The sequence below is a fragment of the Mesoplodon bidens genome (genome assembly GCF_964165515.1).
Source record: "Mesoplodon bidens genome assembly, chromosome: 9".
NCBI lineage: Eukaryota > Metazoa > Chordata > Mammalia > Artiodactyla > Ziphiidae > Mesoplodon > Mesoplodon bidens.
This window is the reverse complement of record NC_138166.1, coordinates 64778413-64795215: the sequence shown is the minus strand read 5'-3', so window position 1 is coordinate 64795215 and position 16803 is coordinate 64778413. Positions and strand designations below refer to the sequence as shown.

Sequence of the window (16803 nt, the reverse complement as noted above, 5' to 3'; positions counted from 1 at the left end):
GTGCCTTGTGATACTCAGTCTGGTAGGGAAGATAGGATTCAGTCCTGGGCCAGTCATCTTGGATTTCCTTTTTCCGTGGCCTTAGTTGTTAGCTTTCTGTGTTGACTCCCGTTCTTCATCTCCTGTGCCTCCTCTTGTGTCTCCACTTAATTGTTGGAGATTCCCATAGAGAAATTTGCCTTTCCCTTAAATGCAGTATGTCTGAAATTTAACTGCACCATCCTCTTAAGTGCATTCTCCTTCTTGACTTCCTTGTCAGTGATACTGTCTCTTCTTAATCATCCTCCAAGCTCTTCACCTTAGTGAGCTTTGATTCTGGCTTCTACTATCCCTGAATCCAACAACTTACCAAGATGAGTTAGTATGTTGTTTCTAGCTTCCGTCCTTCCCTATATCTTACTTCCAATACTTTGTGCAGATCTTTTCTAATATTAGACCCACTTTACTGCAATCGCTTTTTCTCCTTTTAGGCTCTTTACTATATTTCATTGTACTACTGCCGGGTTAATTTGTGTAACACATAATTGAGTCTGTCATTCTCCATCCCCTAAAACATCTGATGGCTCTCTTGCCTACAGTGTGAAGTCTGTATCCGTATCCTTCCTCTAGACCTTACCCCATGAAGCTAACCTGCTTTATTAACTTCATATCCTAATGCTCTCCTGTATAACCCCTTGGCTCCAGGAAGGCTCTTTGTACCTTACCTGTCGCCATAGTAATGGTTATCATTTGAGTGACTGCTTTGTCCTTAGTACTCCACTAGATGCTTTACACCCCTTGTCTTGTTTATAACCTCAAAAGAACTGTGTAAGATAAGTGGGGCTTATCGTAGTTTGCTACTGAATCATATAACCTTATGTACATCATTTAACTTCTAAGCCTCAAGTTTTCACATTTAATGAAATAACTCACCTATGAATCAGAATGTCCATGAGATAGGAAGTGTTTTGGAAATAAAAGAACCCTCTACATATACAATGTATTAGATAGCTGGCTTAAATAGGCTTTTGTAGCCTGGAAAACTTCTATTTTATTTTATTTTGCTATCTTGATTTTAAAACTTTATTGTAGAAAAATTTCAACATATAAAAAGATAGAAGAGTGAAATGAATCCCTGTGTTCTCATCACCCAGCTTTTCAACATTTATCAATTCATGACAGTCTGGTTCTACAACTTTCCCCCCTTTGCTAAATAATTTAAAGCAAATTTCAGATATATTATCATTTTACTGGGAGTTTTTTACAGGAAAATTTATTCTGACTTTTAAGCAATCAAATTATAAGCAAACTTCAGGACCTCATAACTTGATAAGGACCTACACCAGTGTTCTCCAGATGGAGTTCCCAAAAGTCAGGATTGGGGTTGAGGGATTGTTACCTGGATCTCGTTAATATCTTAAAATACTAATACAAATCATTTATCACTGAGAGTGGACACACAGGGTAATGATTAATGTACTTTTTTTTTTTTTTTTTTTTTTTTGCGGTATGCGGGCCTCTCACTGTCGTGGCCTCTCCCGTTGCGGAGCACAGGCTCCGGACGTGCAGGCTCAGTGGCCATGGCTCACGGGCCCAGCCGCTCCGTGGCATGTGGGATCTTCCCAGACCGGGGCACAAGCCTGCGTCCCCTGCATCGGCAGGCGGACTCTCAACCACTGTGCCACCAGGGAAGCCCTGATTAATGTACTTTTTTAGACAAATCTTTCAAAACAAGGGTCTAAGGAACAGGTGGTGGGTGTGTAGAAGAGCAAAAGAGGCCATTAGTGAAAAGTTTTGGAAAAAGATCTGGTCATTACCTTATAATTTAGTGAAAGAGAGAAACGGTAGTGATCATGTGGCTGTTCTTATCTCTTCCACCTCTCCCCTGCTAACCTAGACTACCAAGCTGGGAGAACATCCTTCCCTGAGCTACTCCTGCCATCCATGTTGGCTCCACTTTTCCACTGAATTATGCTTACCTAGGAAATGAGGTGCGGGAGTTGTGATATCCCATATTAGGTTTATGACAAATACATATGACTTCCCAGGAAGCTTTGAAAAATATAGTATATAAATGTTTTTTTCTTTTTAATATTTATTTTGGTGAATATTTCAGTCAAGCTGCAGTTTCAGCTCAGGCCACATCAAATGCCAACCCAGCCCAGCCTGCTGCTTCACAGCCTCTAAATCTGGCACACGTTCCCGGAGAAGAACCCCCACCAGCTCCAAACCTAGTGGCCCAAGAAAATCGACCCATGAATGAGAATGTTCAAATGAATGCACAGGGAGGTCCAGTGCTAAACGAAGAAGACTTCAATCGAGACTGGCTAGACTGGATGTACACGTTCTCACGAGCCGCAATTCTCCTTAGCATTGTGTACTTCTATTCTTCTTTTAGTCGGTTTATCATGGTAATGGGAGCCATGCTACTGGTTTATTTGTGAGTGATGTTCATTCACTTTTCGTGGTTTCTTTTAATTACTTTCTAAAACTGTTCAGCACGGAATCTGGCATGTGGTAGTCTGTTGTGAATGTTGAGTGAAGGAATATGAATGTTGGCCTTCAGATATCTGGCATCAAAAGCAAAGCAGGTTATGTTACGTAAGAACGTTTATCAGAATTGTCTAGAAGCAGATTTTTTCCTTTACTGTCTTTTATAAAAATTGTTAGTTCAGTTAGACATGCTCTATCAATTATTTAGAACTTGAGGTGTGTATGATGCAGTCTTGCAAAAGATATGCTTTTTAATTAATTATAGCTATCAATAGTAAGTCCTATAGGTTTAGGTCAGATTTTTTTTCATAAGCAGACTAACTGTCCCTTGCCCCCCCTTTGTCCCAAGAGGCAAACAAATATCTAGTTGAATTTCATTTTGAAAAATATCAAAAAATGATTTTATGACTCCTGATATGTCTTAATATCTAGCATAGAGTCAGTTAAGCTCATGATAAACTTTAGATTTAAATTGATTCCTGTTTTCCTGTCACTGCTTTGAGAGGGGTAGTTCTTGGCCTGAAGTAGATTTGGTCTTTTCATTTATCATAGTTCTAATCATTTTTCTCTTGTAGGACACTAATGTTTGATAGTGTTACAAATAAAAACAGTTGTGAATTATTTTCTTTTCTCTTTACTGAGCAGACACCAAGCTGGATGGTTTCCTTTTAGGCAAGAAGGAGGTCAGCAACAGGCTCCTAACAATAATGCGGAAGTCAACAATGATGTGCAGAATGCAAACAATCTAGAACTTGAAGAAATGGTATGCTAATGAGGTTTTTGTATACTTTAAATATAGATGTTTCTTCAGCACTGTATGAGACCAACATAATAAAAGACTCAGGGTATTCCATAGTATTGAAGAAAAGTTAACATGTAAACGTGTGGTTTCATCTAGGAGAACTTATAATACTGTCAATCATATATTAGAATTAGGTGGAAAGAACTAATATCATTCTTCCCAAAAATAGTCTAAAGAGAAAATTATGCACACAGTGAGAATTTATTGTATTAAATTGGCAGTAATCCCTTTGAACTTGAACGAGGAATTTATTAATTTTGGATTTAATGAAGATTTCTAATGACCATGAAGTTCCACTTCCTTATTATATGCTCATATTCCTTCTTTGGGAAGAATTTAGCTCTCTCCTTTTCTGTCATGAGTTAATGGTAGCTGTTCAAATCACTTAGGAATATGTTTCTTCTTTTGTTTGAAAGGAGCGTCTTATGGATGATGGGCTTGAAGATGAGAGTGGAGAAGATGCAGGTGAAGATGCCAGTGCAATTCAAAGGCCTGGATTAATGGCATCAGCTTGGTCTTTTATCACCACCTTCTTTACTTCACTAATACCAGAGGGGCCTCCCCAGGTTGCCAATTAGACCTGAAAAACTGTGCCAGTTGCAAAGGAGGGTCTGAATTTAGGAAAGTGTTTTAAATAACAGTGCAATTTCAAAAAAAATTTATTACTTTCTTTTCTTCATCATGTATAGAGGTGTTTTTTTTCTTTAAGCTTCTCATGCATATGAATATTTTAAGCACAAATGGACTACTAAATGTGTGATTTTTTTTTTAAGATCTTAACATAGCGTAATATTGGTCTTCCAGGTTTTATTAATTTCAATTATGTATATTATACCAAGACAGACCTGTTTGTGTGTCTTCTTTAAAGAGCTGCTTCACATATAAATGTCTAGCTAATATCTCAGCCCTTCAGTGTATAATTTGAATACATATAATATCTATTTTCTGTGAATTATCCTGAAAATTTTAAACAGAATGACCTCATAGTTTTTAACAAAGAATATTTACCTAAAATGTGCTAGTAGCATCTTGCCCAGCCATAAAGCAATAAACTTCTCAATAATCTTAATTTTGACATTTGAATAAATGGAAACTTTCTATTTTAAGGGCATATCCCATCGATTGAAATTAGTACCTTAAAAAAAAAAGGCAGCTCTTCACTGGAATTAATAGTGATAAAAATGTTTGATATAGGCAGTACTTTTATAAAATAAGATTCTGGAAATTGCTCCCTGTAATTTTTTAAAATAAAAGGTCAATTATGGTAAACTGTCTTATGGGCTATTTATTCAAACTCTTCCATAATGTACCCATTACATGCAAAAATCTATGTAAATTTCAGTAGTTTTGGGGTTGCTAAAGTCTTCAAGGTCATTTTCACCTCTTTCCATTCCAGATGGATATCTTCTAGTTCTCAGGTAGTCTGAAACCTCATTAGTTTATTTAAAAATCCCTGTGAAAGTTAATTCAATATTTCTTAAGAAAGGAGTAAGTCTCTTATAGGGTAGCTAATTAAAATTGAATAAATGAGGATAGGAGAGCTTACTATGGAAGAACTTTTATCTCACATGATATGTGTTATAAAGTAATATATGGTACTGGTACGGTAATATATGATTAGATAATAGAACAAAATATAAAATTAAGAAGACTCTACGAATTATTCTCTTAAGTTTTTTACTTCCAGTGTTAAAGGTGACATTTCAAGGGTAACTGGTTAACCCTTTGAAGAGTAAAATTAGGTTTCTGTTTATAGCTGCCAGTCAAAACATCATGATTGAATACGAGCAGTTCAACCATGAAATTACTAATAAAAAATATAGATGAATACTTATATAATATTGGGAGGAGAAAATACCTTTATGGCAGAATCCCTCAAAGAAAAGGTTGCTTATGTATATAATGTTTTGACATATAATTAAAAGGCAAACAGGAAAAAAATATCAAAAAGGTAATAAGCAAGTCTTAAATTTAGCTTAAAAAAAAAAAGACAAAATCCCAGTAGGAAATGGGCAAGGGCAATCTCTTAGCTTGGGCTGCTATGCTAAATTACTGCAGGCTGGGGGCTTAAACAACAAGCATTTATTTTCCACAGTTCTGGAGGCTGAGAAGTCCGAGACCAAGGTGCTGGCAGATTCAGTATCTGGTGAAGGCCTTCTTCCTGGCTTGTAGATGGCTGTCTTCATGTGTCCTCCATGGCAGAGAGTCGAAGCAAGCTCTCTGCTGTCTCTTTTTACAAGGGCTCCAGCTCTGTTCACGAGGGGTCTGCCCTCATGCCCTAATTATCTCCCAAAGCTTCACCTCCTAATTGGGGGGTTAGGATTTCAACATATGAATTCTGGGGGGACACAAGCATTGAGTCCATAACAGATACAAACATGGGAAATAAACGTGAAAAAAAATGTAATGTGGACAAGTTAAAACTAACAAATTGGTAAGATAATAATACTCAGTGTTGGTGAAGGTACAGAGGAATGTAAAATACTACATAGCCTTTCCAGCAAGTACCAGATTTTCAAAATGTGCACAGAATTGCTGTGTTATCCTGTTGGTTGTAGAATAAAATCAGACTCCTAAAAACAGCTTTATGACATCCTGAAAGGTTGAGTCCTTGCAACCTCTCAATCTGTGTTTCTCCTTAATACCTCTGTTCTAGCCAGGCTGGCTTTCCAATTCCAGCACTCTCCTTCCAGCCCCAGGACATTTAAAATGACAGTTCTTTTTGTTTGGAACACAGTCCCGTCCTTCTTTGCCTTGTTACCACTTACTAATCATCAGCTCTCAGCTAATGGCCTTTGCAGTTAGCACCGCTGGTAGTTTACATTTATTTCCTTATTTGTCCTACAAAACATGAGAGCTATAAGGTTGGGGAGTGAATTTATGCTCATTAATGTATCCCCCCCCCATACCAGAAGAGTGCCCAGTAGTTAGTTCAGTACTGCATGAGTGATTGAAAATGTACACACCCTTTGAATCAGAAAAGGTTTGGAAGGGTATCATGCATGCATGATTTAGCTTTTAAGATTTTCTTTTTTTAAAAAATAAATTTATTTTTATTTATTTATTTTTGGCTGCGTTGGGTCTTTGTTGCTGTGCGCGGGCTTTCTCTAGTTGTGGCGAGCAGGGGCTGCTCTTCATTGCGGTGTGTGGGCTTCTCATTGCGGTGGCTTCTCTTGTTGGGGAGCATGGGCTCTAGGTGCGCGGGCTTCAGTAGTTGTGGCTCGCGGGCCTTAGAGCGCAGGCTCAGTAGTTGTGGTACGCTGACTTAGTTGCTCTGTGGCATGTGGGGTCTTCCCGAACCAGGGCTCGAACCCATGTCCCCTGCACTAGCAGGCAGATTCTTAACCACTGCCCCTCCAGGGAAGCCCACCTTTTAAGATTTTCATTGCATTGTTTATAATAGGAAAAAATTAGGACTGACAGATGTTCAACAGGGTGAGCTATGGTACATTTGTACACTGTTTGGGTCCATAGTTAGGGATGGCTTGTTTCAGGGCTGATGCAATCATTGCATCCAGAGGGAGGGTCTGGATTTTAACCTGGGAACTAAATAAATAAACTGTCAAAGCTGGAAGAAGTGTTCCATAGGTCACACGCTAAAATAGAGCAGGCGAGTAGAGTAAGAATGCAAAGATAATTATGAGATTATCAGTCTCTTTTCTTCTGTTGGGAGTTGTGATCAGTCTCTTCTGTTGGGAGTTGGACAGGGGAGAATTGGAGCCATAGAATTCATAGAGGGGAGCATTATCGTGGGGGACACCCATCTGAAGGAAATGAGCAGGTCTCTGCATCCTAATTGTAGGTTGGAGCCTAAGGAAAATGATGCTGGTCATAGACTCCCCCTCTGAAGGGCTGTGGCTAAAGGTTCTAAGAACAGGGGAATGTGTTACTCAATTTTATTATTTTCCCTACATTGTTAATTCCCTCATGTTAGTCTTACTTTCAGTAAGTCTTTGTCAGAAACTACAGCCCAGTGTCAGCTGTGTTTTAGATGTTAAGGGAGGAGCTGTGTCCATGCTGGAGCCAGATGGTGCCTAGAGGGCAGTGGTAGCTCGGAGATGGTTTCCAGATGGCAAAAGAGCAGCACAGAAGCCCAGATACTGGTCTTCTAGGCTAAATGGTGACTAGTAACAACCAGGATGGGATATAAATACTTCCCAGGACTTTTCCCATTTCTTACACATCACAATAAAGACTAGACTTTCTACGGTCAAGCAGTATGGGTGAGAGGGTTGGATTTTGTTAGCTGGGTAAAAGGAAACTGATCTGAGGGCTGAAGAATTGGAGATATTTTCACTATAGTTTGATGCTACCACCCATCATTATTCTAACTGGTTTCTCTGGCTCTGGCTCCATCATCACTTGAAATTTGGCTTTTCAAATTAAGGGAGAAGAGGCCACATTTGGAGTCTCATTAGTTTTGGAGCACCATGGCAGTTTTTAATTCACTGAGAAAAGACTGAGGTGTGCTGATTTGTATGTCAGCTTTCTGTAAGTCTGGTGTAAATCAGACCTTAAGGCCTGTTGTATCTGGAATTGTGTTGATGGATCTGCAAAACTCCACCAGGCTCTGGAATGTGCTATTCCCAACTACCAACCTCTCCTGGGAGCCCCAATGGGGCTGGCTGACTCACCTCCCCACGTGGCATCACACGCTCTCACTGCAACCTGGGAAACTGGCTGCACGGTGGGTACAAAGCATGTTTATTGTATTTTATATCTTACACATAAACAATATTTTGGATGTTTCAGTATTTAAACATTTTAAAATACTTAATTTTTTTTGAATTAAAAAAATTGTGGGGGGCTTCCCTGGTGGCGCAGTGGTTGAGAGTCCGCCTGCCGATGCAGGGGACGTGGGTTCGTGCCCCGGTCCGGGAAGATCCCATATGCCGCGGAGAGGCTGGGCCCGTGAGCCATGGCCGCTGAGCCTGCACGTCCTGAGCCTGTGCTCCACAACGGGAGAGGCCACAACAGTGAGAGGCCCACGTACCGCAAAAAAAAAAAAAAAATTGTGGGGACTACCCTGGTGGTGCAGTGGTTGAGAATCCACCTGCCAATGCAGGGGACACGGGTTTGAGCAAGCCCTGGTCCGGGAAGATCCCACATGCCGTGGAGCAACTAAGCCCGTGTGCCACAACTACTGAAGCCTGCGCACCTGGAGCCCGTGCTCCGCAACAACAGAAGCCACCAAAATGAGAAGCCCGCGCACTGCAACAGAGTAGCTCCCACTCACCACAGATAGAGAAAGCCCATGCGAAGCAATGAAGACCCAACACAGCCATAAATAAATAAATAAATTTATAAAAAAAAGAATTGTAAGAATGTTTAAAATGAGGTCCACTCTCAACAGATTTTTAAAGTGTATAATAACAGTAGCATTTAAAAACATTTAAATATTTAAAAATGAGGAATAAATGATGATGCTTCTTAAACATAAGTGTTGTGGAGCAATGCAAGCCTTTTTTATTAAAACACTATGGAATCTTTTAAATAAAGGTTTTTCTTATAAAGAGAGCCCAGAATAATTAGGGTTTCTGGAGCTTCTCTACTGTCCAGGAGTCTTAGTAGATAGTAAGCTTTTCCCAGCACAATGAGGTCTCAGCCCTAATAGGGGGAGGGCAGCAAAAGATCTGACTCCTTCCAGAGCAAATCTTGGTGGTTACTGTCTTGCATCACACTTGGGGGATAAGCCTTGGAGGCCCCAGTCTAGGGTGTCAGTTTCATGAGTCTTCTTGCCAAAGCTTACCTCCTTGATCCTGCTGCTAAATTCTAACTCTCTTACTCCAGTTGATCTACTTTCCAAAATGAACATACTGATGCCTGCATAAACTATTTCATGTGGTACAGTAAGCCATTCCACTCAGGTATTCCAAAGCCATAGGAAAGTTGGAAATATTAAGATCTGTATAGGGTCTTTACCAGTTACCACTCTTCACAGAGGGTGCATAGGGGAGAGGCTGCCATTATGTGTTAATTTATATAATTAACAATAAAAACCATTATAATGCTTTAAAAATTGTTATTACTAACATATGAACATTTGTTATATTCCTGGCTCTGTGCTGAATACTATACCTGCATTTAAAAAAAATCCTTAATTCAAGGTAGGTGCTACTGTTACTTCCATTTTCCAGATGAGGAAACTAAGACTCAAAGAGGTTAAGTAGCTCATTTAAAGTCCTATAGGCAGTAAGTGACACAATAAAGTCTATTTTACTTCAGAACTTGATTCCTTAAAATTAATCATTCAAATAAAGCATGTAGAGACTTTAGCTTCCAGCAATGGGTGATTAACTCGTTTTGCACCAAACCCTCTGCTGAGAAAACCAGAAAAGTCAGGATATAGATATCTATTAAGGCGTCAGAAAGCTATCAACAAAGCAGGGACCAATATTCCACACAGATGAGACCTACATTTGGTGCCACATTTTACCCCTAAAAGCACTTGCTAATTCAAGAACGAGAGAAGCTGTGCAAAATTTTTGGTAGACTCATAGGAAACAAAAATTACGAGTTTGGGCTGCACCATAAGAAGAAGTGTCCTTTAAACACCCTAGGCTTTTTATTCAATCCCCAAAGGACTACACCGTGAGTGAACGTGAACTGGAAATGGATCTGTCCTCACAAGGACTGAAGCCTAGCCTCAAATCATCTCAGTCCCTAATTGAATGAGGCAATTGGCCCCAAACCTAGTGGACAGCCACAAGCAAAAATAAATCCCCTCTGAAGAGAGATAATATGCAATTTCTCAAATTTTCTCTATCATTTTTTCAAAGTCTATTCAGCAATAAAAAAGAATAATTAGGAATACAAAAACATAAGATTTGACCAAAAAGGAGAAAGTAAAACATATAAACCTCAGAAAATTAAGATATTTAGCATTGAGGAGAGGAACCAAGATGGCGGAGTAGAAGGACGTACTCTCAGGCCCTCTTGCGAGAACACCAGAATCACAACTAGCTGCTGGACAATCGTTGACAGGAAGACACTGGAACTCACCAGAAAAGATACCCCACATCCAAAGACAAAGGAGAAGCCACAATGAGATGGTAGGAGGGGCGCAATCACAGTAAAATCAAATCCCATAACGGCTGGGTGGGTGACTCACAGACTGGTGAACACTTATACCCAGAAGTCCACCCACTGGAGTGAAGGTTCTGAGCCTCACGTCAGGCTTCCCAAACTGGGGGTCCAGCAACAGGAGCAGGAAATCCTAGAGAATCAGATTTTGAAGCCTAGTGGGAATTGATTGCAGGGCTTTGACAGGACTGGGGGAAACAGAGACTCCATTCTTGGAGGGCACACACAAAGGAATGTGTGCATCGGGACCCAGGGGAAGGAGCAGTGACCACGGGGGAGACTGAACCAGACCTACCTGCTAGTGTTGGAGGGTCTCCTGCAGAGGTGGGGGGGGGTGCTGTGGCTCACTGTGGGGACAAGGACACTGGCAGCAAAAGTTCTGGGAAGTACTCCTTGGCATGAGTCCTCCCAGAATCTGTCATTAGCCCCACCAAAGAGCCCAGGTAGGCTCCAGTGTTGGGTTGCCTCAGGCCAAACAACCAATAGGGAGGGAAGCCAGCCCCACCCATCAACAATCAAGTGGATTAAAGTTTTACTGAGCTCTGTCCACCAGAGCAACAGTCAGCTCTACACACCACCAGTCTCTCCCATCAAGCCTCTTAGATAGCCTCATCCACCAGAGGGCAGAGAGCAGAAGCAAGAAGAACTACAATCATGCAGCCTGTGGAACAAAAACCACATTCACAGAAAGACAGACAAGATGAAAAGACAGAGGACTTTGTACCAGATGAAGTAACAAGATAAAACGCCAGAAAAACAACTAAATGAAGTGGAGATAGGCAACCTTCCAGAAAAAGAATTCAGAATAATGATAGTGAAGATGATCCAGGACTTCAAAAAAACAATGGAGGCAAAGTTCGAGAAGATGCAAGAAGTGATTAACAAGGGCCTAGAAGAATTAAAGAACAAACAACCAGAGATGAACAATACAATAACTGAAATGAAAACTACACTAGAAGGTATCAATAGCAGAATAACTGAGGCAGAAGAATGGATAAGTGACCTGGAAGACAGAATGGTGGAATTCACTGCTGCAGAACAGAATAAAGAAAAAAGAATGAAAAGTAATGAAGACAGCTTAAGAGACCTCTGGGACAACATTAAACACAACAACATTCGCATTATAGGGGTCCCAGAAGAACAGAGAGAAAAGACCAGATAAAATATTTGAAGAGATTATAGTCAAAAACTTCCCTAACATGGGAAAGGAAATAGCCACCCAGGTCCAGGAAACGCAGAGAGTCCCATACAGGATAAACCCAAGGAGAAACACGCTGAGACACATAGTAATCAAATTGACAAAAATTACAGACAAAGAAAAATTACTGAGAGCAGCAAGGGAAAAACGAAAAATAACATACAAGGTAACTCCCATAGGGTTAACAGCTGATTTCTCATCAGAAACTCTACAAGCCAGAAGGGAGTGGCATGATATACTTAAAGTGATGAAAGGGAAGAACCTACAACCAAGATTACTCTACCCGGCAAGGATCTCATTCAGATTCGACGGAGAAATCAAAAGCTTTACAGACAAGCAAAGGCTAAGAGAATTCAGCACCACCAAACCAACTCTACAACAAATGCTAGAGGAACTTCTCTAAGTGGGAAACACAAGAGAAGGAAAGGATCTACAAAAACAAACCCCAAACAATCAAGAAAATGGTCACAGGAACATACATATCAATAATTACCTTAAACATGAATGGATTAAATGCTCCAACCAAAAGAAACAGGCTTGCTGAATGGATACAAAAACAAGACCCATATATATGCTGTCTACAAGAGACCCACTTCAGAACTAGGGACACATATAGACTGAAAGTGAGGGGATGGAAAAAGATATTCCATGCAAATGGAAATCAAAAGGAAGCTGGAGTAGCTATACTAATATCAGATAAAATAGACTTTAAAATAAAAAATGTTATAAGAGACAAGGAAGGACACTACATAATGATCAAAGGATCAATCCAAGAAGAAGATATAACAATTATAAATATATGTGCACCCAACATAGGAGCACCTCAATACATAAGGCAACTGCTAACAGCTATAAAAGACGAAATCGACAGTAACACAATAATAGTGGGGGACGTTAACACCTCACTTACACCAATGGACAGATCATACAAAATGAAAATAAATAAGGAAACAGAAGCTTTAAATGACACAATAGACCAGATAGATTTAATTGATATTTATAGAACATTCCATCCAAAAACAGCAAATTACACTTTCTTCTCAAGTGCGCACAGAACATTCTCCAGGATAGATCACATCTTGGGTCACAAATCAAGCCTCAGTAAATTTAGAAAATTGAAACCATATCAAGCATCTTTTCTGGCCACAACGCTATGAGATTAGAAATGAATGACAGGGAAAACAATGTAAAAAACACAAACACATTGAGGCTAAACAATATGTTATTAGGTAACCAAGAGATCACTGAAGAAATCAAAGAGGAAATAAAAAAATACCTAGGGACAAATGACAATGAAAACACGATGATCCAAAACCTATGGGATGCAGCAAAAGCAGTTCTAAGAGGGAAGTTGATAGCTATACAAGCCTACCTCAAGAAACAAGAAAAATCTCAGGTAAACAATCTAACCTTACACCTAAAGGAACTAGAGAAAGAAGAACAAACAAAACCCAAAGTTAGCAGAAGGAGAGAAATCATAAAGATCAGAGCAGAAATAAATGAAATAGAAACAAAAAAAACAATAGCAAAGATCAATAAAACTTAAAACTGGTTCTTTGAGAAGATAAACAAAATTGATAAACCATTAGCCAGACTCATCAAGAAAAAGAGGGAGGGGATTCAAATCAATAAAATTAGAAGTGAAAAAGGAGAGGTTACAACAGACACTGCAGAAATACAAAGCATCCTAAGAGACTACTATAAGCAACTCTATGCCAATAAAATGGACAACCTGGAAAAAATGGACTAATTCTTAGAAGGGTATAACCTTCCAAGACTGAACCAGGAAAAAACAGAAAATATGAACAGACCAATCACAAGTAATGAAATTGAAACTGTGATTAAAAATCTTCCAACAAAGAAAAGTCAAGGACAAGATGGCTTCACAGGTGAATTCTCTCAAACATTTAGAGAAGAGCTAACACCCATCCTTCTCAAACTCTTCCAAAAAATTGCCAAGGAAGGAACACTCCCAAACTCATTCTATGAGGCCACCAGCACCGTGATACCAAAACCAGACAAAGATACTACAAAAAAAGAAAATTACAGACCAATATCACTGATGGATATAGATACAAAAATCCTCAACAAAATACTAGCAAACAGAATCCAACAACACATTAAAAGGATCATACACCATGATCGAGTGGGATTTATCCCAGGGATGCAATGATTCTTCAGTATATGCAAATCAATCAATGTGATACACCATATTAACAAATTGAAGAGTAAAAAGCATATGATCATCTCAATAGATGCAGAAAAAGCTTTGGACAAAATTCAACACCCATTTATGATAAAAACTCTCCAGAAAGTGGGCAGAGAGGGAACCTACCTCAACATAATAAAGGCCATATATGACAAACCCACAGCAAACATCATTCTCAATGGTGAAAAACTGAAAGCATTTCTTCTAAGATCAGGAACAAACAAGGATGTCCACTCTCACCACTATTATTCAACACAGTTTTGGAAGTCCTACCCACAGCAATCAGAAAAGAAAAAGAAATAAAAGGAATACAAATTGGAAAAGAAGAAGTAAAACTCACTGTTTGCAGATGACATGATACTACACATAGAGAATCCTAAAAATGCCACCAGAAAACTACTAGAGCTATTCAATGAATTTGGTAAAGTTGCAGGATACAAAATTAATGCACAGACATCTCTTGCATTCCTATACACGAATGATGAAAAATCTGAAAGAGAAATTATGGAAACACTCCCATTTACCATTGCAACAAAAACAATAAAATACCTAGGAATAAACCTACCTAGGGAAACAAAAGACCTGTATGCAGAAAACTATAAGACACTGATGAAAGAAATTAAAGATGATACCAACAGATGGAGAGATATACCACTTTCTTGGATTGGAAGAATCAATATTGGGAAAATGACTATACTACCCAAAGCAATCTACAGATTCAATGCAATCCCTATCAAATTACCAATGGCATTTTTTACAGAACTAGAACAAATCATCTCAAAATTTGTATGGAGACACAAAAGACCCCGAATAGCCAAAGCAGTTCTGAGGGGAAAAAATGGAGCTGGAGGAATCAGACTCCCTGACTTCAGAGTATACTACAAAGCTACAGTAATCAAGACAAGATGGTACTGGCACAAAATCAGAAACATAGATCAATGGAAAAAGATAGAAAGTCCAGAGATAAACCCACACAACTATGGTCAACTAGTCTATGACAAAGGAGGCAAAGATATACAATGGAGAAATTACAGTCTCTTCAATAAGTGGTGCTGGGAAAACTGGACAGCTACATGTAAAAGAATGAAATGAGAACACTCCCTAACAGCATACACAGAAATAAACTCAAAATGGATTCGAGACCTAAGTATAAGACTGGACACTATAAAACTCTTAGAGGAAAACATAGGAAGAACACTCTTTGACATAAATCACAGCAAGATCTTTTTTGATCCACCCCCTAGAGTAAAGGAAATAAAAACAAAAATAAACAAATGGGACCTAATGAAAGTTCAAAGCTTTTGCGCAGCAGAGGAAACCATAAACAAGATGAAAAGACAACCCTCAGAAGGGGAGAAAATATTTGCAAACGAATCAACGGACAAAGGATTAATCTCCAAAATATATAAACAGCTCATGCAGCTCAATATTAAAGAAACAAAGAACCCAATCCAAAAATGGGCAGAAGACCTAAATAGACATTTCTCCAAAGAAGACATACAGATGGACAAGAAGTACAGGAAAAGCTGCTCAACATCACTAATTATTAGAGAAATGCAAATCAAAACTACAATGAGGTGTCACCTCACATCAGTTAGAATGGGCATCACCAGAAAATCTACAAACAACAAATGCTGGAGTGGGTGTGGAGAAAAGGGAACCCTCTTGCACTGTTGGTGGGAATGTAAACTGATACAGCCACTATGGAGAACAGTATGGAGGCTCCTTAAAAAACTAAAAATAGAATTACTGTATGATCCAGCAATCCCACTACTGGGCATATACCCAGAGAATACCATAATTCAAAAAGACACATGCACCCCAATGTTCATTGCAGCACTATTTACAATAGCCAGGTCATGGAAGCAACCTAAATGCCCATCGACAGACGAATGGATAAAGAAGTTGTGGTACATATATACAGTGGAATATTACTCAGCCATAAAAAGGAACAAAGTTGAGACATGGATGGATCTAGAGAGTGTCATACAGAGTGAAGTCAGTCAGAAAGATAAAAACAAATATCGTATATTAACGCATGTATATGGAACCTAGAAAAATGGTACAGATGAACCGGTTTGCAGGGCAGAAGTTGAGACACAGATGTAGAGAACAAACGTATGGACACCAAGGGGGAAAACCGTGGTGGGGTGGGGATGGTGGTGCGCTGAATTGGGATTGACATGTATACACTGATGTGTATAAAACTGATGACTGGGGCTTCCCTGGTGGCGCAGTGGTTGGGGGTCCACCTCCCGGTGCTGGGGGCACGGGTTCATGCCCCGGTCCGGGAGGGTCCTGCGTGCCGCGGGGTGGCTGGGCCCGTGGGCCGTGGCCGCTGGGCCTGCGCGTCCAGAGCCTGTGCTCCGTGGCGGGAGGGGCTGTGGTGGTGGGAGGCCTGCCACCACAAAAAAACCCTAAAAAAACAAAAAACAAAAAAAAACCCTGATGACTAATAAGAACCTGCAGTATAAACAAACAAACAAACAACAACAACAAAAAACTAATACTAAACTTTCTTTGGGTTATTTGTATGGAAATATGTTAATATAAATGTTTCAGACATTACATGAAATTTCTAAAAATCTTATACGTTCTGGTATAATGTTATAAGTCATCCTTCTAGTTATTACTTTAAAATGTATATCTCAGAAATAACTAAATTTCCTTGCCAATTGCATTATTATGAACTTTCATCAAATCTTTAACCGTGGTCATTTTCAAGTCTTTTGTCATTTACAGACAGTTCTGGGTGTACTCTGATGCTTTCGCAAAAATGTTCCTATAAAAGGGTTTCATCTTCAAGGAATTCATGGAAAAGACTGTGACAAGTACAGTTTTCTGGTAACTGACTGTACTGCTGAACTGAATGAATAAGCATTTTCACAACTCTAATGGAAAACTGATGAATTCATAAATCTGCTAACAAAAGATTAAAATTTAAAAAAATTAATTACATGGGACTGAGTAAACTGATGAGGATGAGTATAATTTCTGTGACTTTCTGTTTGAATAAAAAAAAACCCCACAAGGACTCAG

At 39.3% G+C, this 16803-nt stretch overlaps 1 protein-coding gene across 3 annotated transcripts in view; it reads left to right on the top strand.

Moving 5' to 3' along the window:
* HERPUD2 (HERPUD family member 2) overlaps positions 1-4543 on the top strand; it is a 44302-nt gene extending 39759 nt beyond the window's left edge. For all 3 annotated transcript variants that reach the window (XM_081243912.1, XM_081243914.1, XM_081243913.1), the window contains 3 exons: positions 2096-2419; positions 3118-3235; positions 3691-4543. In XM_081243912.1, the coding sequence (XP_081100038.1) occupies positions 2096-2419; positions 3118-3235; positions 3691-3852 (604 nt within the window). In that variant the 3' untranslated portion in view covers positions 3853-4543. The remainder of the gene's footprint in view (positions 1-2095; positions 2420-3117; positions 3236-3690) is intronic.
* The last annotated feature ends 12260 nt before the right edge of the window (positions 4544-16803 follow it).